The following is a 26,195-nucleotide window of genomic DNA, read 5'->3' as shown; positions in this document are numbered from 1 at the left end:
CCACTGGGTGGGAATATGGCTAGTCCTTGCTTAACAACCATTCATTTAGTGATGGTTCAGACTTACAATAGTGCTGAAAAAACTGACTTACAGCTGGTCCTCACACTTATGACTGTTGCAGCATTCCCCACGGTCATGTGATCACAATTTGGATGCTTGGCAGCCAACTCGCATTTATGACCATCACAGCATTCCTGTGGTCACATGATCACCATTTTCAGCCTTCCCAGCTGGCTTCTGGCAAGCAAAATCAATGGGAAACCGTGTGATTTGCTTAACGCCCACAGTGATTTGCTTAATGGCCGCCGCAAAAAAGTCATAAAATCAGATTGGATTCGCTTAATGACCACTTTGCTTAGCAACCGAAATTCTGGTCCTAATTGTGGTTGTTAAGTGAGGATTGATGATGCTTAAGGATTTTGAGGAGCTGGAGCTGTCATAGAGTGGGGATTGAGATTTTGCACAATGGTGGGGATCAAGATTTTATTTATTTATTTTATTTATTTATCATATTTTTCCACCGCCCATCTCGAAAATGACTTCAGAGAGGGGATTGAGTTTGGGAGAGACTGGGCCGGGGGTGGGGTCTCAACAATCATAGGCCTGTTTTGGCATGCACACCATAATGCTTTGAGAGTTTTTCATTTTAAAGCAGTGGGAAACTATGCCGTCAATTTTTAGCACTTGTGATAAGAGGAGGCTCAAAGGCCTACGGAAAAGGGGTGCTGAGAACTACAGTTGCCCATTCCTGTTCACAGGGGTTGGGTACAAGCCCCCCTGATATTGCACACATTATGATGTCATCGTGCACATGTTGCAAATGAGGTCATGTCCTGTACATTGCATCATGTGCGCAGTGACATCCTGATGCTTGTGATGTCACTGCCTGCCTGCTGCCCTCTGAAGTTACCAGTCTTCCTGTCCTTTGTCATAAAATGCCCTTTGAGGACAAATATACAGCTGTAACGCATGATCAGTGGCTTGTCTAACCTTAATTGGAGAGGAAGCACTTGTGCATAGAATTTTCCATGCGCAGGGATCTCAAGAATCTGGTCTGATCCTGATAGAATGTCTGAACCATCCATCTCCCTACCTCTCATGCTTAGTCCTTGGCATGGCAATTTGTTGCCTTTCAAAACCTGGTTATCCAGACTTGGGTCTCCCAAGCATTGCAGGGGCCAGTCTGATTGTTGTTTATTCGTTTAGTCGCTTCCAACTCTTCGTGACTTCATGGACCAGCCCACGCCAGAGCTTCCTGTCGGTCGTCAACACCCCCAGCTCCCCCAGGGACGAGTCCGTCACCTCTAGAATATCATCCATCCACCTTGCCCTTGGTTGGCCCCTCTTCCTTTTGCCTTCCACTCTCCCTAGCATCAGCATCTTCTCCAAGGTGTCCTGTCTTCTCATTATGTAGCCAAAGTACTTCAGTTTTGCCTTTAATATCATTCCCTCAAGTGAGCAGTCTGGCTTGATTTCCTGGAGGATGGACTGGTTTGATCTTCTTGCAGTCCAAGGCACTCTCAGGATTTTCCTCCAACACCACAGTTCAAAAGCATCTATTTTCCTTCTCTCAGCCTTCCTTATGGTCCAGCTCTCGCAGCCATGTGTTACTACGGGGTACACCATTGCTTTAACTATGCGGACCTTTGTTGTCAGTGTGATGTCTCTGCTCTTAACTGTTTTATCGAGATTGGTCATTGCTCTTCTCCCAAGGATTAAACGTCTTCTAATTTCCTGACTGCAGTCAGCATCCGCAGTAATCTTCGCACCTAGAAATACAAAGTCTTTCACTGCTTCTACATTTTCTCCCTCTATTTGCCAGTTATCAATCAAGCTGGTTGCCATCATCTTGGTTTTTTTGAGGTTTAGCTGCAAGCCAGCTTTTGCACTTTCTTCTTTCACCTTCATCATAAGGCTCCTCAGTTCCTCTTTGCTTTCAGCCATCAAAGTGGTATCTGCGTATCTGAGATCGTTAATGTTTCTTCCAGCAATTTTAACTCCAGCCTTGGATTCCTCAAGCCCAGCTTGTCACATGATGTGTTCTGAGTACAAGCTGGATAGGTAGGGTGAGAGTATACAGCCCTGCCGTACTCCTTTCCCAATCTTAAACCAGTCCGTTGTTCTGATACACAATGCCAACCTTTAATCAGTTGCCTTGGCTGCCAAGGCATTTTTATTTCATTTATTTTTTATTTCTGGCCCACCCTCTTCCAGGAGCTGAAGGCAACTTCCCTGCAAATAATGCTTTTTGAGAATGTGGCTGGGCTGAAAGAGGGAATGGCCTAAAGTCCCCTGGTCAATTTGTGATTCTTCATCACAACATCACCCCATCTTTGAGATCTGGTCCTAAAGTGAAGCAGAGAGCTGTGGTTGGTCCCTTGCATTTACTGGGGTGGATGGTGAACAGCAAATAAATAATAGGTTGCACTTGGTTTATTTGAAATCCTTGTTTCAAAGCTGCCCAGAGTCTTTTGGAGCGGGTGAGCATCGTAAATTTAATAAAATAAATAAATAATGATCCTGGAAATGTTGCAGGGACGCTGTGAAGGGTGACCAATCAATGAAACAGTTAAAGCAAGGAAAAGTCAGCAACATTTAAGTGAGTTAATCAAAGGGGCAGAAAACCACAACAGAGACAGTCCCATATTCTCTTTGTAAGTTCTTCTGGAAGGCCCAACTGTAGCAAGGTCTCTGTCGTGCAACAGGAGGCCAAACAGGCACATCAACAAAAGCTGATCAAAGGCACTTGGTCACCATCAGCATTTGCTGTGTTGCTGTTAGATCCAGCCCTTGGACCTTGGTCCTGACAGCTGAATATGACTGTGTTTGGAGCAGGAAGCCAATCCAGGGAGCCATCCCTAAGATGTGCATCTCCTCTGGAAATTTTCTGTATTTGTTGGATTATGTGTTTGGAAGACCAGTGGTAGGGCAGGAAATCGAGGAAGGAGGTTCAGATATCTCCACCACCATCCCAGCCAATGGCAAGTGCTGGTGTTCAGCAACAAGAGGAAAAGCACCACTGCCGAAGGGAAGCGCTGCAGATCCCATCTCCCTCCTTTCCCCCCATCCCTCAAGTGCCCATAAATTGCCCACCACCGCTTCCAGATGCAACTAGAGAGATGAGGCCTCCGGAAAGCCCCTGCATACGAATTTCAACATGTCGCCCAAAAGTGTTGCAGTATAACAACAGGCTGGAAAGACGGGGACTCTCTCGGGCCACACCCTGCGCTTCTGCACACTGCCACACTTCTCAACCACTTCCTCTCTGCACCCTCAGCGTGGTCACCAGCTTTTCCTATGTCTAGGAACCCTTCTTGAGAGCTCTCCAGCGGCTGCAGCTTTCTCCAAAAAGGCCTTCAGTCTTGCATTTGGTTACGCCATTTCCGCCGTCACTCCCTTTCCTGTTAAGTAAGTTCTCACTTGCTTCCCTCTCCTTTTCTTGTTTTCTACCACATTGGTGTGCCTCTTCTTCTTCTTTTCCACACATATTATGACAAGCCTGGGAAGGGAGCTCCAGAGGTCTTGGAAAAGCCTCCAGGATGGGTAGACAGGATGCTCTCAGCCATGGAACAGGTACGGTGAGGTGCCCCAACTCGCAACCCTTCTCCTTGGTCTGAAGGTGCAAGTTCTAAATCGGGTTTCCCACCAAGGTGGGGGGGTCTGGCTGTGCCAGCAAGCTAACGGTTGCGGGGTGGGGGGGCGGGACTGAAGGAAACCATGAAAATAAACCCATGTACTGTAGTCCACCTCTTGACATAATTATATCTATTTATAATTCATGGTGGAGAGTAGGTTGGGTGGAACCTACTTCAGCTTTGCAAAATGGACTGCTCATCCCTTCTGATACGTGTACGTAGTTACATTTATGATTTATGCTGGAGGGCAAGTGAAAGTTAATGTAGCTTTGCACATAAACCAGACACATTACTAGCGCATCTACAGGCAGATCTGCGTCTCTTGCTCGGATATCTTTCTTGTTGGTGGACCACCACAGATCGAAAAAGGTAAATTGCAAAGGTGTTCCCAAAGGCCTCTTTGCTGAAGGAGTTCTTAGTCGTCACAATTTTTTGTTTTACCATGCTATGAACTCTCCTGACCTGAGATGTGGTTTACATGTTCTGGTTTGCCATAATGTAGTCAGGTTTCATTTTAGCGTGTGTGAACTCAGGCACTGTGGTTTATCAGCCAAGGTTCAGGGCTGAGTGTGAAGTGTGAATCTTTCACATCTCCCCTCGTTTGACTGTGTTTCTACCTGCATATTGGAGTCTTATATTATGTCTGGGATCCAGCTATCGGCATGTCGTAAAAGCTGCAGTGACATCGCGTGGGCCATAACCTCATAGCAGAAACGACATGATTTTGATTCATCTCCCCCTCCCTTCACCCTGGGGTCCCATTATTATTGAGAGGGTGTCTCTCAGATTGTCCCAGGAAATAAATCAGATTTTAAAGTCTTTGTGCGCGTGGTCAGATGGCAGAAAATATAATGGGGAAATTGCTTTGATGGGCAACATAAGTCAACATTCAAGATACTGTATCAGCAAATCTCTCTCATTCTTCCTCAGGGGACTTGATGGGCATAGCTGAGGAATAATCTCAAACTACAATTTCCATATTAGACATCCTGGCAGGCTTGTACTTTCTGTAGCTGAGATGGTCTTTGGGGATTTTTATCCTCCTGCCTTGGCCAAGCAGCACATAAAGGCTTGATATTTTGAATCTGGGGTCATTATTGCTTTTTCAGCAAAGATCTTTTTACTGCCTGAGGCTTTTCAGTATACCAATCTTATCCCACTGTTGTCAGTGCTACCCCGTGCAACCGGGAGAGAAGGGTAGGATAAAAATGCCATTAAAAATTTCAAAATCTTTTCCTATACCCCTCCCAGTAAAGGAAGAACCCGGATACCTTGAATTAAGATGTTCCTTGCACTTCCCTCTCTCTTGGAAAATAGAAGGGAATATCTGTTTTAACTTCTCCAACTTCTCCACTTGTCCAGCAACTGCAGCTTGCAGAGTTCCCTGGCCAACTTGGCTCTAGTGGGCTAGGAAATCTGAGATTGTTACAAGTATTTGGAAGGTCTCAAACTGAATAAGACTCTTCAGTTCAATCAGCGAGGAGTTTGGGCGTACTTTTCCTCCAGCAGAATCCTTAACTGTGTTCACACAACACCTTTAACTGGATCGGTTAAAAACTTGGTGGCCTCATTCACAAAACCGGCATTAACCTTAGTTAGTTTTTTGTGGCCAGGCATGTGGTGTGAATGCAGGCCTTTGGGCTTCTTTGTGTTGGAAGTCCTGGGCAAAAGCAGAAGAGAATTTAATTCATTGATCAGGTTAGGCTAGCGTGCTGTGTGAATGCAACCCTTGTAACACATTAAATAGGAAGAGGAAGACGTGCAGCTGCCTTCCTTCTTAGCAATTGTGAGATAGGGTGAGAGAGTCCTCTTTCTGTCCAGCAGTCTTCTCCCCAAGGTTTGAGGAAGACACCATAGTTACGTTCTCCACCCAGCTTGGAGCCACCGGAGGAGCGTTTTCACCCATGGCTGTTTGCGCCATTGCACAACGGCTTTGCGGACAGGTGCTGCGTTCGTGCTCCTGCACACTCCGAGACCAAATCCAAGCACATCTCAGTTGGGAAAGCTCATTTGGTGTCCAGGAGATCTTCACTTTCCATTATGAATCTACCTTTTCAATAAGTCTGGAAAATAAATATTTTCCTTCTGCAAGAGGCAAATTTCGTCTTTATGAAGAGCCGCCAAGAAACATCGAAGACAGTTTCCCCATCTCAAAAGCACTCCAGTTATGCCTCACTTTAGCTCCAATAATCATCACCAACATTGCCTTTAGGCTGCATGGCCAAATCCTACACATCTGGCCTCCAGTTGGGGAAGGCTGGGCTAACGGCTTTGCTCACACCGGTGGAGGCTGGTCAGTTGTTCCTCTGTCCTCAAACACTTGAATTTTGTGCAGTTCCCACATACACAAGCTCACCCAGCTGTCTGGTTTCAGACCAGCCAAACAGCTGGTGAACTAGCACGGTAGGCCTTCAAGCCCCTTCTCCCGCACAGATTTGACACCATGTGTGACTGTTCTTGAATAATGCTCATATCTGGGTTCACGCAGGGGTATCCGCAGTGTACAATCTAAAAAATCAAGATGGCGGCCACAACGGTGCGCCCAAAGTTCCATCCATTTCAGGCGGAACTTGGATCGTGTGTTTAGTTGGCGCTATCTTGTCTTTTTTGGACACCCCTGGGTTCACACACACATTTTCCGTGCCGAGGGCCAGAGCTGCAGATCACCTCAAACTGGTCCTGCTCCAGTGGCTAGGCTCCAGAAAGCAGATGTGGAGGACTAAAGCTAAGTTAATCCTTTCCATTTCCAAGTGCATCTCGTTTCATTCATCAAATATGGTTGGTGCAATCTTCCCCTGTACATTTCATCTTTTCCTCCATCATATTAAAAGTTAATTTTTGGATCTCTGCAGAGCACATTCAAATGATCCAGAGGATGCTTATGTTGTGGTAGGGGGGGAGTGTTTCATGTGGTCCTCTCCTGCCTTGAATCTTGTTGTGCCAGCCCCCCCGGTCAGATTCATGGAGGCCACATGCAAACAAGATACCGGGCTCAGATTAAGACTTAATGGCCACAGTTGTAAAACATCCTAGCTGGGACTATCAAACCTAAGCTGCAAAAATCCAGAAAACCACAAGGGGGCAGGAAAGAGAGACAAACTTTTAACCTGTTGCTCTTGTGTTCCTCTAGAAGTTTGCAGTTCAGGTCTAGGAGCTCTGACTAAATTGGATTAATCTGCATGAGGTTTCCTGGGGCTTAGCCCGTCGCACAAACCGGCCCCTTTGGTTAGCTAATGATTCGGCATCGAATGCAAATCCAGAACATGGGTTAATTCAGTAACCAGGTTAAATGCCATCTTGGAATTTAGGAAGGGCTGCCTACTTGTGGGGGTTGTTGAAAAGTCATTGCTTTCACTCAAACCCTCCCAGTAGGAATATTGGCAAAACGTTCCTCCCTTTTCAATGAAAATTTAGGTTACTTTAACACTGTTTCTCAACCTTGACAACTTTAAGATGTGTGGACTTCAACTCCCAGTTGCTGGCAGGGGAATTCTGGGAGTTGAAGTCCACACATCTCCAAGTTGTCAAGGTTGAGAGACACCGCTTTAACACTGCCTTAACATATTGTTCGTTGTGTGTTTCAGCCACTGTTTCTCTAGCAAATTGCTTCAATATGCTTTAGCATAAAAGGCAGTATTTGAATATGAATATACAGGGGGCATTGAGATGGGAGAGAGAGAAATTTTATTTGTATTTTAGCGCAACATAGGCTTCTGAGACCTTGCAAACCAACCCTTAGCTCTACTTTGACTTTTGCACTTCTGTCTTTTGAGAGACTTTTTTTTAACGTACAAAATATGTATATCGGGGGGGATAAATCTTAAGTACATTTAGTAATGAAAATATCCTGCCAAAGTACCAAATATCAGGAAAGGTTATATGAACAATAGATTTGGAGAAAAGATACAAGAAAAAATGGGTGAAAGGGAAGGTGCTTGAAAATGCAGGTGCATTTTTGCCTAGACTCCTGAAACCGTTTACAAACAGGCAAGACAAATGTAAGGTTGGAGAAATGGGAAAATGATTTCCAATGGCAATTAGAAATGATAGAATTTCTCCACCCCCAGGGGACAGATACTTGCTTTAGTTGAACATTACTAGACAAGTGAGTTTTAGTGAGTGGGGGCAGCTTACTGATCTTGCCGGGCCAGTACTTGGATGGGAGACCACCAGAAAATCCCTGAATGATAGACTAGACTGGAAAGTTGGAAATATTGAACAACTTAGCTACTACCACCAAGAAAATTACATGGCAGTTGAAGGACTTTGAAAGAGGATTGGACAAACCAGTGGAGCCAGCCCAACAGCCTATCTAGCTGGAATTGTGTGTTACATGGTGGCCAACCAGATGAAGACATAGACAGAAGTGCAGTTGTCCTCTTTTCAGTGTGTCTCTCCAGCAGCTGGAAATCCAGACTTAGTCTGTGATTTTGGAGGTAGCAAACGGCCAGCAAAACTAATCGTCAGGAGCTGGCCCCCCATCACAGTGTCCAGTCCCCTTTTAATGCCTTCTGCACGGTGGTTTGCATCACATCTCACAACTGTGATTTCTTCTGTTGAACTACGCTGTGGCCAAAGAGGGTAGATAGGCCTAGACAACTTTTGCAATCAGGCCAACGTAAACAGCCAAACGCGGAACCAGCCATTTGGGCTTGGTAGTCCCCCCCGTTAGACTTCCAAAACCACATCGACCACCAGCGCTCACCCCAAGCAAGAGGATTTTCAAAGAACCGGTGGGTAGCGAGCCCAGGATTGCAGGTCATAAGGTTTTTCAAAGTACGTTCAGGTCTACAGAGAGTCACCTCAGCAGCCCAGAAAAAAACAAAAACGGAAGTTCGGTTTGGGTAGCTAAATGCCAGCAGTTATCTGAAAACACCCTTTCAAAAGAGGAAGAAGAAAGAGTGTGCTAACACCAAAGAGGAACAACTTGAAAAGGCGGATATTTCCCAAGATGACAAAATAGGATCTTGCTTTTAAAAAGGGGGTCTCTGTTTTGTTCTGGGAAGTTAGTAGCTGCATGCAGCAGGAGACAGTAGCTGGTCACTCAGCAGCGGAGTTACCAAATAGAGGCTTGCAACAGGCTGGAACAGTGAGACAACCTGTTCTAGCCAAGTTCAGTAGTCCAGTCTGGATTCACTTGCTCCAGTGAAAGAACATGGCGAGTCCAAGGCAACCGTAGCTGGTCGCAGAACTAAGCAGGGTTGGCCCTAATTCGGCTTTGGATGGGAGGACTAAGGATGACATCCCAAGCCTTGTAAGGTAAAGTCCACATCCTGGAAGAATGAGAACTGACCAGTATGCTATGGTTAAAGCAGTGTTTCTCAACCTCAGCAGCTTTCAGATGTGTGGACCTCAACTCCCAGAATTCCCCAGCCAGCATGGCTGGCTGGGGAATTCTGGGAGTTGAAGTTCACACATCTGAAAGCTGCCGAGGTTGAGAAACACTGGGTTAAAGTGTTGGCCTGGCACTAGACTAATGCAGGTTCTAGTTAACTCTCAACCATGGAAGTTCACTGGGTGATTTTGGGCCAGTTGCTCTCAGCTTAACCTACCTTCCCGGGTTGTTTTTATAAGCTGAAGTGAAATGCAGACAAAACAATATTACTAAATTCTAAGAAGGCAGCAGCAAACCACTTCTGTAAACCACTAGCAACCCAGGAGAATTAGTGGCCCAGAAACTCAAGTCAATATGGCTGTTAAATAAGCTGCACGGCTGTGTTCATGTAGTCACAGGGGTTGAAGATTTTATCCTGCCTGCAGCAGTGGCAGCATATTGGCGAGCTTGGCTGATCCCATCAATGCAAAGCAGGGTCAGAGGTAGCTGGTTTTGGGATGGGAAACCAGGAAACCCAAGGGCTGGCTGCAAGTGAGACTTAATTCTTCAAAAATCATCATGGAAGAAGGCAGCAGCCAACCAAGTCCACATTGTTGTCAAGAAAAGTAGGTGTCCATATCTCTGAAGGGTTCAGGCTGGAAGTCTAAGAGCCAGTTTTGAACATCACACACACACACACACACACACACACACCGGTTGCAGTGGACCAATACCTTTAATAGCTATCTGGGGATTATAGAAGTTAAAATTCAGCATTAGCTGGCTGGAAGATGAAATGAGGAAGGAGAGGACAAGAGGGAAAACAAGTTGTTAGTATTTTAGGAGTTTAGACAAGGTCAGGGACACACCCATTTGTTTTTTTCCCTGAGAGCAAGGTAAGAAGGGATGACTGTGGCTTAGCAACGGGATTAGGTGTAACAGGCAATTTCACATTAATCAGAGTTTTTCCTCTCATTTTGCCTTCTAAACCCTCACCCCAGTGCATAATAAGCCTTCTACTTCTTCAAAAATGGTCTGTGTGTGTGAAAAAGAAGAGGTCAAAAAGGTTTACAGCAAGAGTCCTGTAGCATCTTCACACTATTAGTGGTAAGCATGGTCATCTGAAGAGAGAGGGAACAAGGAACCTCACCCAGGCATAGCATCATTGTGCAAATGACATGTAATTACATATTTTTTGTCATTTGTGCAATGATATTGGGTGTCCCGGGGTGTGTGTGTCAAGATGGTGGAATGGAAGCTGCTAACTTGATTCTCCCCTCCATACCACGGAAATGGGAATGTGCTGGTTTTATGAGGAAGTTCTAGATGTTCATCGTGATCAGTGCTGATTGCTGAATTTCAAAAGCAGCTTGACTCTTTGGCTTTAGGAAGCTCTGAACACAGCAGATAAATAATACCATTCATTACCGTTCATGTTTTGGGAAACAGGTCTGGCTAGCTGGACCTTCAATCTGGTCCAGCAGCTCTCTTTTTTCTGTATGTGTAGGAGGTATCTGAAAGGATCACTTCAAAGGAATATCTGAGACTGGACTAGGCCAGATTCTATTGTCATGTTTGTCTTAAAGGACAAAGTGATAGGAGCATTTGCTTGCCAGCAATGTGTGTGGTGTGTGTGATTAGCCTTCCTCTGCAGATGTCAACTCATAGCTGAGAACTTCATTTCAATTATGTGCTGCTGAAACCTGTACTTCCGTCTTCAGATACCTTGGAGTTCTATGATCAGACAGGGCCTTTCCAACCAGCCACCCTGCTAGACTTGAAGGGCCAAACTTCATCAATTTGCCTAGATGGCATCAGACTAGGAAAAGCTGAGATAGGTGTTCTTCTGGATCTGACACTCCACTGGATCTTTACTAACGATGGGACCATCTTGTCTAACCAGGTTTCCTTCTTGATTCATGTTGGTAAGGGTTCTGTATCTCTCCTCATCTCTGCACATACATTAGGTGTCCCCTTCCCCTCCCCCAGTTTCCTCAGTGGCTTTTGCGGATGTTGTCTAAGGCTGGTGGGGAAGAAGGCTTCAAAAGGGTGTCTTTGGGCTGCTCTGTGATGTAGGTTGAATGTGTCTGCCTTCCACAACATTCCTATTTCTGCTGAGCAGAAGGTCCTACATTAAGTGTTCCATCATTTCAGTGGCAGAAGAGAATATGTATGGGACTTCTCCAATCTGCTGACCTTCAAGTATTCTCAACCTTTTCAAGTATTCTTATAATTCCTAGCCAGCATTGCCAAGAAGCCTGTTCTAAAACCTTAATTACCATCTTGTAGTTCATGGTTCCTGCAGGAACACTGCAGATCACCTACAGGGCAAATACCAAACTAGAAACAATTTTAAAATAGCCAAATTCTTACAAGATTGCTGGAGATTTTGATCTCATCCAAAGTCTCACCAGATTCCAGGTTACAATACAAAGATTACATAGAGATCTCTCAAAAGTTTCAAGCCATTTTTTAAATTGTGGAGGGTTGCAGACACCAGCAGGGATCACTCATGTGAACCATGTCACCTGTGGATATCGTATTGCTGACTTTTGGCTTACATAATGCTCTGTACAAGTTTTTGATGTTGATGGCATGGTTTGCATAAATTTAAAGCTTGGGAATTGCTGCTCGAGGGTCTGCTGTGCCTACCCATCCTGAGTAGGCTAAGTAGATGTTTCCTCCATCGTGCCACAAACCAAGTTGAGAAGTTCCTGAGTGGGGATTTTGCCTGGGATGGCTAATCTGAACTGGAGAACACCACAGGAGACATAAGTAGAGTTTGGTGGGCCTCCCTCTCTGTCCTCCTAGCCCCAGGTGCCATTCAGCCTTACTCCATTGGTTCTATATCCAGTTGTGCACAGCCTAAATCATGGTTTACTAATCTGGATAGGTCATTGTAGGAATTATGGACATTATGAATTATGGAAGATGATTTCTCCTACACTTTTTGCTCAGCGTGTACCCATTTTCTTGTAACCTTTTTGATTTCTCTGTGCCCCATACCCTTCGGGTCCCTTCACACCATCTGGTGTTGCATATCTTTTCCTCCCTGGTCAGAGAACTCTCTGAAGTGCGTTATTTCAGCCTTCCCCGTTCCTTTCAGCCTCTGTCCTTTTCCTCCCTCCCCTGCCAAGCTCAGCCGAAGCAGAAACAAAGCAGTCACTCTCTCAACATTTCTGACCAGTGAGTCGTGAGCTGCAAAGGCCTCTCTCTGACTGTTTGCACGTTTCCAAGCAGAGGGAAAGCCTTTCTACCTAGGAGGTTTAGGAATGGAGACCTTGTAGTACTAAAAATCAGAAGGAAGAGTCCAGCTGTGCCATCATTTCCTCCTTAACGGATTGCATTTCCTCTGGAGTGGGGAGGAAAAAGAAAAGAAACTGATGTCATGGGCAGTTACAAATGTAGCTTGGATCCCTTGGAAGGTTCCATGGATAAGAACGTTAAGATAGTACAATAAAAGTCCATCTCTGGAAGCTTTCCAGGAAGCTACAGGCGCACTTAGAATCATAGAATCATAGGGTTGGAAGGGACCTTGGGGGTCTTCCAGACCACCCCTCTGCCCAAGGCAGGAATCCTCATATCATCTCCGACAAATGGTTGTCCAATCTTTTCTTGAAAACCTCCAACAATTTTCCACTCAGGAAAGCTTCTCCAAGCTGGATTCAGCCAATTAAAAAATTGCTTTGTGTTATAGCTGGGACCAGGGCCAGGAAAGTTCTAGTGTCATTCTTGCCCCAAAGCTTGTCCCTGTGCCCAAAACAGCAGTGATCATCTTTGGAAGATGGCAAGATGTTCATCAGGGCATCGGATGCAGTTTTGAGGTCACCTGTTCTGCATTGTCCAGCTGTTTTAGGGCTATCACTGCAGACTTTTATTACAGACATTCCATGCTGTTTCTTAATAGCTGTCATCTGTTTCTTGAGGGGTGGGCTTCCAGGCCTCTTCCCCTTCTCACGTCCTTTCCCTGCAGGACTGGCCTGCTTCCGTTTCTGCCGAGTGTTGCTAAGAGATCCTCTGCAATCAGCACCTGGCCAAAATGAGTATCTGGCTATCATATTAGCACAGCCACTGGGGGAAGTCAGCAGAGCCTTGGCAGCTACTAGCTGAATTGCATAATGGGGTTCCAAGCAAAGCCTTTTTATCCAAGCATCTGGCGAAACGGTGCATTTTTTGCCCCCCTTGCAATTTTTCCCATCCAGCTACAGAGCTTGCTCCAAAATGGGCTGTAGACATCAGCACAAGGCCTAGGTTAGCCCTTTCCCACGAGCCAAGTTTTACACCTTGATTGTGTCTGGAGTATAAGCGGAAGAGGGACCATCTTAAGCAGCGTTTTTTTTTAATCATGCACAGATCAGGCTTCAGAGGGTTTTGCAAATTATTATTTCACGCAGCAGGACAATGGGTACAGTCTTCCCCACTCTTAGTTTGCCCTTAGTTATGGGTCAAGTACCTTCATAAAGATCCAGTAGTGGGGGAGGAAGGGACATGGGGGGGTTAATCATAACCAGGAATGAATTCAGCATTGAATAATTGACTTTGGAGGGCAAGTCCAATGCATGCTTTCCCATACATGCAGTACACTTATGGGCAGAGGGGGGTGGTGTCAAAAAAGTCAAGATGTTGGCCATGACCATACAGTTGAAGCCCCACCACTTTCTACGTGCACAGGGATGGATGTGAAAGGGGGTGGGGCTATGCTGGGGCTTTTCTACTGCCATCTTGACTTTTTTGGGACCCTGCCCTCTGCAGACACCCTTGGAGAGAAATGAGGCTGCCAAAAATGAATCAAAAAGGCCATGAGAAGGCATGATGGTGACATGATTTCATGGGGAGGGAGGGTGCAAAATTTTCCACCTGTGTTTTCAAAGGTTCGGGGAGGCAGTAGTAGTAGGAACAGGTGTGCAGCTGACCTTGAAATGCTAAACAAGAATGGACTGGGTTATATTGGTACAGGAGATGGTTGCGAAACCCCAGAGTTGGAGTCTCCCCTGGGATGTTTTTATCTATCTATCTATCTATCTATCTATCTATCTATCTATCTATCTATCTATCTATCTATCTAATCTAATTTCTATCACTGCCCATCTCTCCCGAAAAGGGGACTCTTTTCTTCATTGAAGAAACTTTTTTGTTGTTTCTGTTCTAATATTAGTTGTTTTGAAAAGTCTAAAAGAGTCCATGGAACCCATGTGGGCAAGGAGCAGCCCTACTTGGCTAGCCGTGCTGCCTCAAGATCTGGGAGCCGTTCCCAATATACAGTAGCTGAAGTGGATCCGGTTGGCTAAAGTTGAGCCATGAAATAAGGAATGGTGATGACGATGCAAAGTCGATCTGCTTCCTTCCTGGCAGCGGTGGCAAAGGAATTGTATTTTAAACAGGCACAGGAAATAAACCAAACCAGGGTTTCTCAACCAGGGTTCCGTGGCACCCACAGGTTCTGCGAGAGCTCACTAGGGGTTCCCTGAGAGATCATGATGTATTTAAAAACTTATTTCAAATTCAGGCAACTCCACATTAAAGAGGTAAGTTTCATTCTTTATTTTTAGTTTAAGAACACTGTGAATGCATACATACAGGCCTATGCATGAAACGAATATAATAATTTTGTGACTTCTGGCCTTTCTTTGAGCCTGAATGTGCAGGGGTTCCCCAAGGCCTGAAAAATATTTCAAGGGTTCCTCCAGGGTCAAAAGGTTGAGGAAGGCTGAACCAAACTATCTAGATTCTTCCAGCCCCATACATCGATTCCTGCATCTGACAAGAATACAATATATTCTCCCAAGATACGAAATCTGTTGCCTAAAGATGCCAAAGATTGTGCATTCAGAACACATTCCACAGTTCACTCGGGCATCACTTCTTTTCCTTAACCAGACCCATTGTGGTCTTTGCTCAGCTTCTGTTTTATGACCAAATTTCTAGCTCTTGGGTGAATGTTCCTGATCAGGGCAGTCTCAGAAGACGAATGTAGTGATTGGAGGTCTGTGCTTTGCATAACTTCCTCCTTTCTTGACAAATGACAAAAGAAACCGGAAGAATAACAGCTTGGGATCCTTAAATGTCACCTGTGAAACGTGGCCTTTCTTGCCACCGCGTCTGAATCTTGGAGGAAAGAGAAGGCACAGAGCACAGTGTACCTACTATGCAACGTAAATGCATTGGGACTTAAAGCTCGACTCGCAAGCTGTGTTTGGCAGGTGAAGAAATCTCTGGTAACAAAATCTGGGAAGGTGGTAGATAGCTAAATAGAATGGATTGATGTTGCAGTAATGCTTAAATCTTCAAGGGGGTTTTGGTGGTTTCAGGAGACGTCACTGAACTCCTAGGAGATCTTCCATGGGTGCTCAGATCTGAAGCTTGCAGCTTTGGTGGTGGAGATGGGGGAGTCTCCACTGTTTAAACGTTGCTAAGGACCTGAGAGAGTGTTGAGTGAAGTGAGTGAAGAAGCCTGAAAAAAGTTGGGCTGCTTTACAGGTAGTTCTCACTTAACAACCATTTGTTTAGTGATGGTTCGGACTTAAGATGGTGCTGAAAAAACTGACTTATGACCAGTTCTCACACTTAACAACTGTTGCAGTGTCCCCCGGTCAGACGATCACAATTTGGGTGCTTGGAAATTGGTTTGCGTTTATGACAGTCACAGCGTCCCATGGTCATGTGATTGCCATTTTTGACCTCTCAGCCGGCTTCTGGCAAGCCAAATAATGGGGAACCTCATGATTCACTTAATGACCATGCAGTTCGCTTAATGGCCACACTGATTCACTTCACAATCGCTGCAAAAAAGGTTGTAAAATCGGGTCAGATTTGCTTAATGACCCCTTCACATAGCAACTGAAATTCTGATCCCAATTATGGTCATTAAGCGAGGCCTACCTGTAATGTCTTTCAGAGGGATGGACAGTCCAAAACGCTGCTTCTACATCACTCAGCCCTAGTGATCATATGGGATTGCTGTGCCTGGAACAGTGGTGGATCCATACTCCTCCCTTAGAAAAAGATAGGGAGCCTTTCCCCTCTTAGTTCCTTGATCTCTAGATGCTTGTCTTCTTATCTTAAGCTTTGTAACATTCCAGAAAGTCTTCTGGGTTACTGGAGTTTGGTGGTAGTTTATGTCAACAAGCGAACGTGGGAACGCACTTTTGATGGATGCTTATTGCTCTAGGTCTCCATTGCCTTGAAAATATGCGTGGGAATCTCTGGCACTGCTTCACCCAGCTTAGCATTATCCATACCAGCTAGGACCTACCAGGAGACAGAGGAATTGAATCTGGATCTGTGCACAAAAAGCAGTACAACGCTCCACTATAGATAGGGAATGATGTCACCCCTGGCATTGGTTGTCATTTTCTTCTAAACACTTTCTTTCTCATTTGATGCATGACTTTTGAACGTTCCTAAGTTGGGTAACTTTTTCTCTGAAAAAAATGTATTAATTAATAAGATTAGTGCAAGGTATTGTGATTGGCCAACCGGGCCTGACTTTTGGGACATCCTGTATACAAATCAAACGAGAACATGGGAACAGAATTTCCTATCAAATCACGTTGATCGTTACCCGCTTGTTTTCTCTCACTTGCGGTCGTGCAGATGGGTTGTGGCTGGTCTTGTGTTTGGTCTTCCAGAAAGTCACAAAATAAAGCTCACTTCCCGAAAAACTGATTTCCTCCCTGCCCCTTTTTTCCCCCCGAGACCAAGGACTTCCATTTAGGGTCCTTGGAGAGCCTCAATGGCATTGACAACCATGTGAAAATTAGGTTTAAGAGACCTTTCCTATCCCACCCCACCCTTCATCAGGGTGGGAAAAGGGGATGTGCAAGGAACAAGGACAAGAAAAGAGGGAGCATCTCAGCCCCACGTCCAACTTTGCTCCCAAGGAAGGATTAGGAGGTGCTGTAAAACGGCCAGATGGGTCCCAACCTACTTCTCCGTCCCTTTTTTAATGTCTGTCCTGTGGCTTCTAGGTGTGCCATCTTGACTTTTTTGACCCCCCATGTGTTACATGAGTGACAGAGAGGGAAAAGGGTGGGGTTTCGATCTTGCAGCTACCATCTTGGTTTTCTCACCACCACCCCACAGACATTCCTGCTCAAAATAAGAATGAAAATCTGGGGAGGCTAAAACATTGGAGAGATAGAAATATACCCCTTTTTTCTGCATCTTAGAGGGAGTCGTTTTCTCCTCTAGCATGCTGTCAGTCGCTGTTCCTCTGACATGACCTTCTCTGACCTGATGTTCTTCTGATGTGTTGGATCCCATTCCCCATAATCCCCAGCTAGGATGCTGATTAGGGATTGGGCAGTTTGAAGAGTGGGCAGTTTGAAGATACCTGGACAAAGCATTAGCTACTTTGTGTGTGTTGCCCTTGAATGGGGAAAGGTCTCCAGGCACATATGGTGTGATGGAGATTTTTGCCCCAGTCCAGCTAAGGAGATTGGTGGATGGATCATCTTACATGGATTGGACTGAACCTCTTTTGTGCATCCAGGTGTGACAATGAACAAGCCCCATAGTGTGACTTTGATTTTGTCAGCTGTGCTGGCAAAGCCAGCTAGAAGTTGTAATTTAGCAAAGAGTAGGAAGTCCGTGTTGACTCGATGGATTTTCTCCTTGACGATCTGTCCCCAACTTGGTCCTTCAGGTCTTCCAATGGTGTCCCCATTGCCACTGCAACAGAGTCCCTCCACCTTTGTTGCTGGTTCTCCTCTTCTTCTTTCTCCTTCCACCATTCCCAGCATCAGAGCCTTCTCCAGAGAGCTGGGTCTTTGCCTAATGTGTCTGAAGTAGGATAACTTGAGCCTGGTCCTTTGTGCCTGGAGTGAGAACTCTGGGTTGTTTTGTTCGATGATCCATCAGTTTGTTTTGTTATCCTCGGTATTCTCAGGAGTCTTCTCCAACACCAAAGTTCAAAAGCACCAATACTCATTCTATCCTGCTTCTTCAAAGTCCAACTTCTGCTTCCATGGAGTGTCCTGGGGAAAACCACTGTCTGCATGATTCTGATAGTTGGTCCATAGCTAGTGTAGAGAGTAAGGAAGATGATCTTGATGGAGATATGCAGGAACCATTACGTAGGAAAAGGAGCGGAAGCATTTCTTAAGTCCAGAACATCAACATAACATTTGAAAGTGGCTCAGACACCTCTTTAATTCACAGGAGCATAAGAAGGGGGAGGAGGTAGAGCACAATCAGACTTGCACAATTCTGTTATTATAACCAATCTCAGTAAAAATAGTTTTAGCCTTTTGGTGGACTTGATTTCCTGGTCTGGTCTACCTAGTGGGGCTGACATCTACAGACACATCCCAGCATCAGAATATCTTTCCCAAAGCCTTCATGGCTGCTCCACCAAGTGCTAGTAAAGGTGAAGGTTTCCCTTGACGTTAAGTCCAGTCGTGTCCGACTCTCGGGGGCGGTGCTCATCTCTGTTTCAAAGCTGAAGAACCGGCGTTTGTCTGTAGACACTTCCGTGATCATGTGGCTGGCATGACTACACGGAACGCCGTTACCTGCCTGCTGAAGCGGTGCCTATTAATCTACTCACATTTGCATGTTTTCGAACTGCTAGGTTGGCAGGAGCTGGGACTAGCAACGGGAGCTCACCCCGTCACGCGGATTCGAACCGCCGACCTTCCGATCGGCAAGCTAAGGCAGTGTGTGTGTGTGCACCTTTAAGTCGGTGTTGACTCCTGGAGACTGCCTGGATAGGTCCCTGCAGTCTTCTTGGCAAGATTGCAGAAGTGGTTGGCCATTGCCTGCTTCCTAGGGCTGAGAGAGAGGGACTGGTCCAAGGTCACCCAGCTGGCTCCATGCCCAAGGTGGGACTAGAACTCCCAGTCTCCCAGTTTCTAGCCAGCATTTTAACCACTACCCAAACTGGCTCTCTACAACCTCAATATCCTCAAAGAAACTGTGCGCTCCAAAAAACTTGGAACGTTAACTTGGAGGACATGGTCCTGGTTGCGAGAGCGGAAGGCATGCTTTTTTCTCTTTAATCCACAATCATCTGGATCAAGCTTTCTGCTTTTGACGGCTCTCCTTCAGAATCTCTGCATTGCCCCCACGAGGCAGGATGCTTTAAAATACACTGAATTGATGCAATGCTCATTCTGATTAGTAAGGTTGAAAGAGCAACACCAGGGAGTGCCCTTGTGACCCCAGCAATGTTTTTTCTTCCTGCAGGGGCTGTTCCCTAAGCTGCAATTGCCCTAGGCCGGGCAGGGGCCGCAGAGACGTCTGGCGGCCCTCGGGCAGAGAAAAAGCACCCAGCAAGGGCCGGAACGGCTGAAGAGGGCTGTCCATGCCGACCCTTTGCGAAGTGGGGAAGCAGGTGAGCTGCTAACGCTAACTCAAGTCATGCACAGAGCCAGGCTGATCTCAGGTCATTCACGGAGCGTTGCACACTGTTCCCTTTGAGGCTTCTACTCATATTGGCCCAGAAAGGGAGAACAGAAATGCTTTTAATTCTGTTTATTTAGTTAGTTCAGTGTTTGTCAACTTTAGCAACTTTAAGAAGTGTGAACTTCAACTCCCAGAATTCCACAGCCAGCATGGTAGTCCTTGACTTACGACCATTTGTTTAACAATTGCCTCAGAAGGGGTGTTTTATGGCCTGTAAAGCATTTCCAAGTGTTGCGAAATATCACACCACCACCACCCTCAGGGTCACATGATCACATTTCAGGTGCTTGGCAACTGGCTCACATTTACGACCAGTTGCAGCATCGTGTGGTCACATGATTGTGTTATGAGACTTTTTTGCTGTTTTCCAGCAAAAAACGCCCATTGGGGAAGCTGGATTCGTTTAACTATCACAGTGATTCACTTAAAGACTCGTGATTTGCTTTAAAACGGTCATAAAATCGGGTCCGGTCATGTGGCTACTCAACTTATGACCACAATGACTTACGATGGAAATTCTGGTCCCAATTGTGGACATAAGTTGAGGACTACCTGTATATGCACAATTAACAAGACAGTCTTTAATCTGAAAGAATTTTTTTAAAAAAATTAAAACTGCAAATTAAGAAGGAAATGAAAATAAAAAATCTATCATACGAAGCTGTTGGCTCCATGGCATGCCTTTATTTATTTAGTTGATTTTATTTATCAGCTGTTTTACTCAACCAACCTCATAGGGCTGTTGTCGTAGAAAAAAGTCTGAGGAAGAGATGATAGATAAACTTATTTCAATTCAGCTGTGTAAAGGGAAGAGTGCTAATTTCCATGGAAAGCCAATGTGGGGTAGTGGTGAAGGTGCTGGTCCATGGAGTCACTCTCCTTCAGCCCAACCTACCTTACAGGGTTGTTGTAGGGAAAATTGGAGGATGGAGTACTGCATCTGGCAACTTGAATTCCTGGAAGAAAGGTGGGATGTTGTAGAGTCAGGAAGACGACCTGAACGGAGATACACAAGCTCTGTTTCCAAGGCAGCAAGGGGTAAAACACTTTTTAGGTCCAGAACATCCAGATATCATTTGGAAGAGCTCAGACTGACACCTCCTTAATTCACTGAAGTATAAGGAGGGGGAGGAGAAGGGGCAGCACAACCAGACTTAAAGATTCTAGCCCATCTCAACTAAAGTCATTTTAGCCTTCCTGTGGAGTTGATTGCCTGGTCTGCTCTACCTCATGGGGCTGACGTCAACCTTGCAAGCCTGATTGTGCTGTCCTTCCTCCCCTTCCTATACTCCAGTGAATCAGGGAGGTGTCTGCCTGAATCTCTTCTGGATGTTATCTCGTTGCTCCCGACTCAAAAAATGCTTCAGCCCCTTTTGCCTACTAACAGTTCCTGCGTATCTCCATCAAGGTCATCCTCCTGACTCTCTACAGATGTCACATCTAACAAATGAATAAATATTCCTTGCAGGGCCCCACGGGGACTCTACTGGCCCAAATGCCTTGTTGCTTACCCTGTCTGTTCTGCTTCTTCCCTTTCTAGTACCCAGAGCCACAGTACCCGGACAGACCCCTTCCAATGTCTCAGCATGAGACTTCTCCGACAGCACTGCGGAGGGCCAGCAACCACCGACGGGCCAACCCCTGTTGCTTTTGTTGGTGTTGCTGTTGCAGCTGCTCATGGTATGTGCCTGCTGGACGCAGTTGGGAGGTTTCGGCTCTTTCCTAGGAACTACTCTGCTGCTTCCGTACACGAGCGTGCACACGAACACACACACACATTTTCACACCTCCACCAAGGCTCTGCATGCTTTACCAGTGATTCGGAAATAGCACGTTCCCTCTCTGATGTCACTAAAGCAGCCGGACCGTTTGCAGATGCCCACAGGAGCCTGAAAAAAGACACCGCTGCTTTAAAGAGCCATCTCATTAAAGTTGCATTAACTCCTGAAAGTGGCTGCGGTTCTTGGCCCATCACCCCAGGCTGGCCCCGCTTGCGAGACATCATCCTACTTTCAGGAAGAGCCGAGGAGTGTCGCATTCGCGGGAGGCACGAAGCGCTTCTTCCAGATCACTTGCAAAGCATGCTCAGCCTTAACGTGCATGAGCTGATGAGCGTTCCCATGTTCCATCAAACCCAGGAAGGCAGGCGTCTTTTGCGAAAATTCCTTGATCAACGGCATGGCCAGATGGACTCGCTTATGGTCGAAAGATCAAAGTGTTCTTTTACCAGAAATGTTTCAGAAAAGAGAAATATTTGATCACTTAAATATTGCTATGAGCTTAATGAAACTATTTGCTGGCACTGGGGCGTTACGTATTTTTCTAAGTCTCCGCAGCTTCTGTGCAACAAGAGGTTAGGTTGCTTTGAGAAGGCGCCCCCTTCCATCCAGATCCAAGCACTCCACAACTCTCAGGAGCAAATCAGAAGCAGCAGTTGCTGGAGGAGACCCCAATGGTCATCATGCACAGGGCAAAAGACAAGCTGCAGGGAACGTCCCTTGGTTTAGCCCAGACTTTCTCAATCTTGGCAACTTTAAGAGGGGTGGACTTCAACTCCCAGAATTCCCCAGCCAGCTTTCCCCAGAATATGTATACATTTGTCAGATTTGACATCTGTAGAGAGTCAGGAAGATGATGGAGATACGCAGGAACTGTTCCCTAGGCAAAAGGGGCTGAAGCATTTTTTGAGTCTGGAGCAGCAAGATAACACCCAGAAGAGGCTCGGGCAGACACCTCCCTGATTCACTGGAGTGTAAGAAGGGGGAGGAAGGACAGCACAATCAGGCTTGCAAGATTGATGTCAGCCCCATGAGGTAGACTGGACCAGGCAATCAACTCCACAGGAAGGCTAAAACTTGAGATGGGCTATAATCTTGTAAGTCTGATTGTGCGCCCCTCCTCTTCCTCCTCCTCATTTTGTTTGTTTGTTTGTATTTTAAATTTAGCTTTGCTGGCTGCAGAATTCTGGGAGTTGAAGTCCACCCCTCTTAAAGTTGCCACGGTTGAGAAACACTGGTTAAGCCTCTGCCCAGGGCTTGCCATAAATAGAAAGCAAGTTCTGTTCTTCTTCTGTTCGTTGTAACAAGTTCCCTTTTCCCCGTGTCCACCACTTGAGCCGGCCCTGGGCTTAAGCTGTGTTTATCCTGGAGGCTGCCTGGAGCGTTTAACAAATGAGTCTAAACCGCATCTTGAACAGATGGCCTCTCCTGTTTGTACTTCACAGAGTGCATCCAGTTCTCTTTGGCTCGGAGCGCATGCGCCTGGGTCTAGTTATTGTAAATTTAGAATATTCCCTACTGACTTTGCTCACAGGCTCTTCTAGGAAATGTCATTATTTCCTAGCTTAATGTGCACTTAATAGCGTCTCCTGTCCCTTGCTTTTAAGTCTGCTGCACCTACAGAATATTCATAAACAGCAAGAATTTTTCCATAGCACAGGAATGCTGGACTGCGGTCCTCAGCCACCGTAGCTGGCATGGACATTATTGAGGGCTGCCAGGAGATCTAATTCACCAAAATCGACAGGGCCAGAGATTCTCCAACCCTGGTGTAAAGGAAAACAGTTCACCAACATGTTCAACCTGGTTACAGAAATCTTCCATTTCTGGGGTTGCAGCATCTCTTCAGTCATCACTAACCAGACAGACCTGATTGGCCCACCCCGCTGAGCCACCCAAAATTAACCCAGGTTAAAACCAATCAAAGTTTAGCATGTTGTAAGAATTCAGGTGCTAGGTTTTTCTTTGTCTGGGCCAGCCTTTCTCAACCTTTTGACCCTGAAGGAACCCGTGAAATATTTTTCAGGCTTTGGGGAACCCCTGCCCGTTTGGGCTCAAATACAGGCTGGAAGTTACAAAATCATTATATGCATTTCATGGGTAGGCCTGCATCTATGCATTAACAGTGTTCTTAAACTGAAAATAAAGAACAAAACTTACCTCTTTAATGTGGAGTTGCCCGAATTTGAAATAATTTTTTAAATAAATCGTGATCTCCTGGGGAACCCCAAGTGACCTCTCGCAGAACCCAGGGTGCCACAGAACCCTGGCTGGGAAACTCTGGTCTGTGCTAAGCACATTGTGTGGACACAGCCCAAGCGCTGCAGGGCATTGATACACAAGGGTCCTGCAGAGTGAGAAAACGGAGCTGGCGTTTCAATGGTGAAGCACTTCCTCTGAATGCAAAGGACTGCAGATTCTGTTCCTGTTAAAATGGTCTCAGACAGCAGGGCTGGGAGATTTTTGCGATTCTTAGTTAAGTCATTTTTCACTAGGCCTCCTCTTTTATTCCCAAATGATAGGGTGGGGTGTTTATGTCCATGCTTCCACATGCATCTGCAGGGAGGCTGCAGATCAAGTGATGTCACGCCCATCATAATGTCATCGTGCAGGTGACTTCCCCTGCTTGTGGCATCATCACGCAAGTGAAGCAAGCCATGGCGTGACTTGATCAGTGGACCTGATGTGTAAAGTTTGCTGGATGACATCGTGGCACGGGTACCATCTTGGTGGCTTCTTCCTCTCCCAGGGTTCTCGTTGAAGGCTAGATGGACTTTAGAATTCCTGCAATAAGGATTAAGGTTTCCGAGCACAAGTGTGTTGGAGGGAGGTCAAAACTCAACCCAGAAGTTTAGAGGTTAGGCCTGGCCAGTCTGAACATCTTATGGGGCTTTCTCTGTTTTTTTCACTCATCTGTTGTCCCCTGCTTGATTTGGGATTTCCAGTCCCCGTATTCCCAACCAACATGGCTTCAAGGAAGGTTGCCATTCAGAAGACTCCACAGGATCTGACTCTTGTCAAAAAGAGAAAGAAAAGAAACCTGCTAATTCCACCTCTTTTGCATGTCCTTATGATGTCATAATGCAGGTACAAAAGGGGCGGGGCTTGCAGCTTTTCTCGTTTCCCCCTTGGAGGCATACAAGACGCAGATGCTGCGCATGCTGCTAACAAATGCATTTAACCCAGGTCTGCTCCAATTCCACTTAAAGCCGGTGGGAGAGGGATTTTAAAATAAAAGGGATATGAAGTTTGGAGACCACCATGCTGCCTTCTTCTCTCTCTTTTCTCCCAGGCATTTTCCTTCCTTCCAGACAAGTTCTGATCAGGCTTCCAGTTTTTTTATGTGGTTTTAAAAGGCCCAGCAAAAACATTCACTGTCCAATTTTGTATACAAAGCAGGTAGGGTGCACATCAGTCTGACCTGGGAGGATGCTGGAGATGTTGGTGCAGAGAGCAAAAAAATATGCATAGTGTTTAGGAGAAGAGACAAGGAAAGCAATGCAGTTTTCAAGCTTTTAAATCCTTCTGCTTTTTGCTTCTGATTGTGACGCTGCAGTGGCCCATGAATCACAGGAGTGGATTTTGCTTGTGAGCAAAACAAGTGACCGCCACATGACTACATCCAACCCCACCCCAAGTCCATCAAAAGACCCAGTGGGATTGTGTTCATGCAACATACTTTTAACTTTAGTTAGTTTCTTTGTGGCTCAGGGTATTACATCCACCCAGCCTAACTGTGGTTTAACAGGTTACAGGTAGTCCTCGACTTACGACTGTTAGTTTAACGATGGTCCAAAGTTACAAAAGCTTCAGAATGGGTGCTTTATGGCCTATAAAACACTTCCGAGCATGGCAAAATGTCACACCCCCACCCCCAGTCACATAATCGCATTTCAGATGCTTGGCAACCGGTTCACATTTACAACCGGTTGCAGCATCCTGCAGTCACATGATCACGTTTTGCAACTTTTCTGCCGTTTTTCCAGCAAAAATGCCCATTGGGGAAGCTGGATTCGCTTAACAGCCACAGTGATTCGCTTAACAACCTCTGTAAAAATGGTCGTAAAATCGGGTCTGGTCAGATGGTGACTCGATTTACAACCGCAACAACTTACAATTGAAATCCCAGTCCCAATTGTGGTCCTAAGTCGAGAACTACCTTTATACAACTGCCCTCCCGTGGGGTAATTCACTAGCCAGGTTAAGCATGTGGTGTGAACCTGGCCTGTGATTCAGTGACCCCCTTTGAGAAAATGCCAAACTTGGAAATTGAGGAAACAAAGATGGGAAGAACAGTAAGCAAATGCACGACTTGTATTGCCCCATCAGATGCCTTGCAGAAAATCCCTACCATTGGCCATACTAGCCAGCTTGCCTATTAAGACTTCTGGTAGCCCTTTGCCCTCCCTACATGAGTTCATTTTTTTTTCTTGCCTCATCACTAAAGGCCATTCTGACTTGTGCCAAGCAATCCGGTTTTTTCTCCTTTCCCATTAGAGATGTTAGCAGTGGTTGAATGGTTTCCTAGGCTCCATGGAGAAAATCATGGTGGTTAAGCTGGGTGAAATGTGTAGTTTAAGACAAGCCCACTCTGCCACCTCTATTTTTTTGGTTTTTATGAAGGGGCACAAGGAAAGTCTGCTGTGCTTAAATTGCCCCCTCTCTGACCCATTTCCTTCCCCTGAGCCAGTAGCTGAACTGAAAGTTGCAAGCTGCAGACTTGCACAGAAAGAAGGAAAGGTCCAAGTTTTATCAACTCGACGTTTCATGATCCTGACTTCCTGCATGTGTTCATATTATTTTCTTGGCTACCATACAGATATGGTTTCCTTCTGCCTCTTCCAGGATTTTTTTTCCAACTTCCCAATCTAGTCTACAGTCCTGGGCTTCCTTGGGGTCTGCCTCCCATCCAAGACCAGGCTGACCCTGCCTAGCTTCCAGGCTTTGATGAGCTGCTAAAGCCAATGCTGAGACTTGAGGTCCCTGACCAGTTGCTGGCTAAGTGGTCCTAGTTGGCAGTGCAGAGGGATTGTTCCCCCTTTTCTAGCATTTTAACTTCTGCTT

General features: G+C 45.9%; 1 protein-coding gene across 1 annotated transcript in view; it reads left to right on the top strand.

Annotated features, from left to right (window-relative positions):
* The first annotated feature begins 3,428 nt into the window (after positions 1-3,428).
* RGS19 (regulator of G protein signaling 19) overlaps positions 3,429-26,195 on the top strand; it is a 31,896-nt gene continuing 9,129 nt past the window's right edge. Inside the window, exons 1-3 of the mRNA XM_063296913.1 lie at positions 3,429-3,573; positions 19,135-19,282; positions 20,894-21,033. Coding sequence (XP_063152983.1) covers positions 19,253-19,282; positions 20,894-21,033 — 170 coding nt within the window. The 5' untranslated portion in view covers positions 3,429-3,573; positions 19,135-19,252. The remainder of the gene's footprint in view (positions 3,574-19,134; positions 19,283-20,893; positions 21,034-26,195) is intronic.

Source organism: Candoia aspera, chromosome 3 (assembly GCF_035149785.1).
Source record: "Candoia aspera isolate rCanAsp1 chromosome 3, rCanAsp1.hap2, whole genome shotgun sequence".
Taxonomy (NCBI): Eukaryota; Metazoa; Chordata; class Lepidosauria; order Squamata; family Boidae; genus Candoia; species Candoia aspera.
Note: the sequence above shows the minus strand (reverse complement) of the source record. Positions and strands in the feature narration are given on the sequence as shown.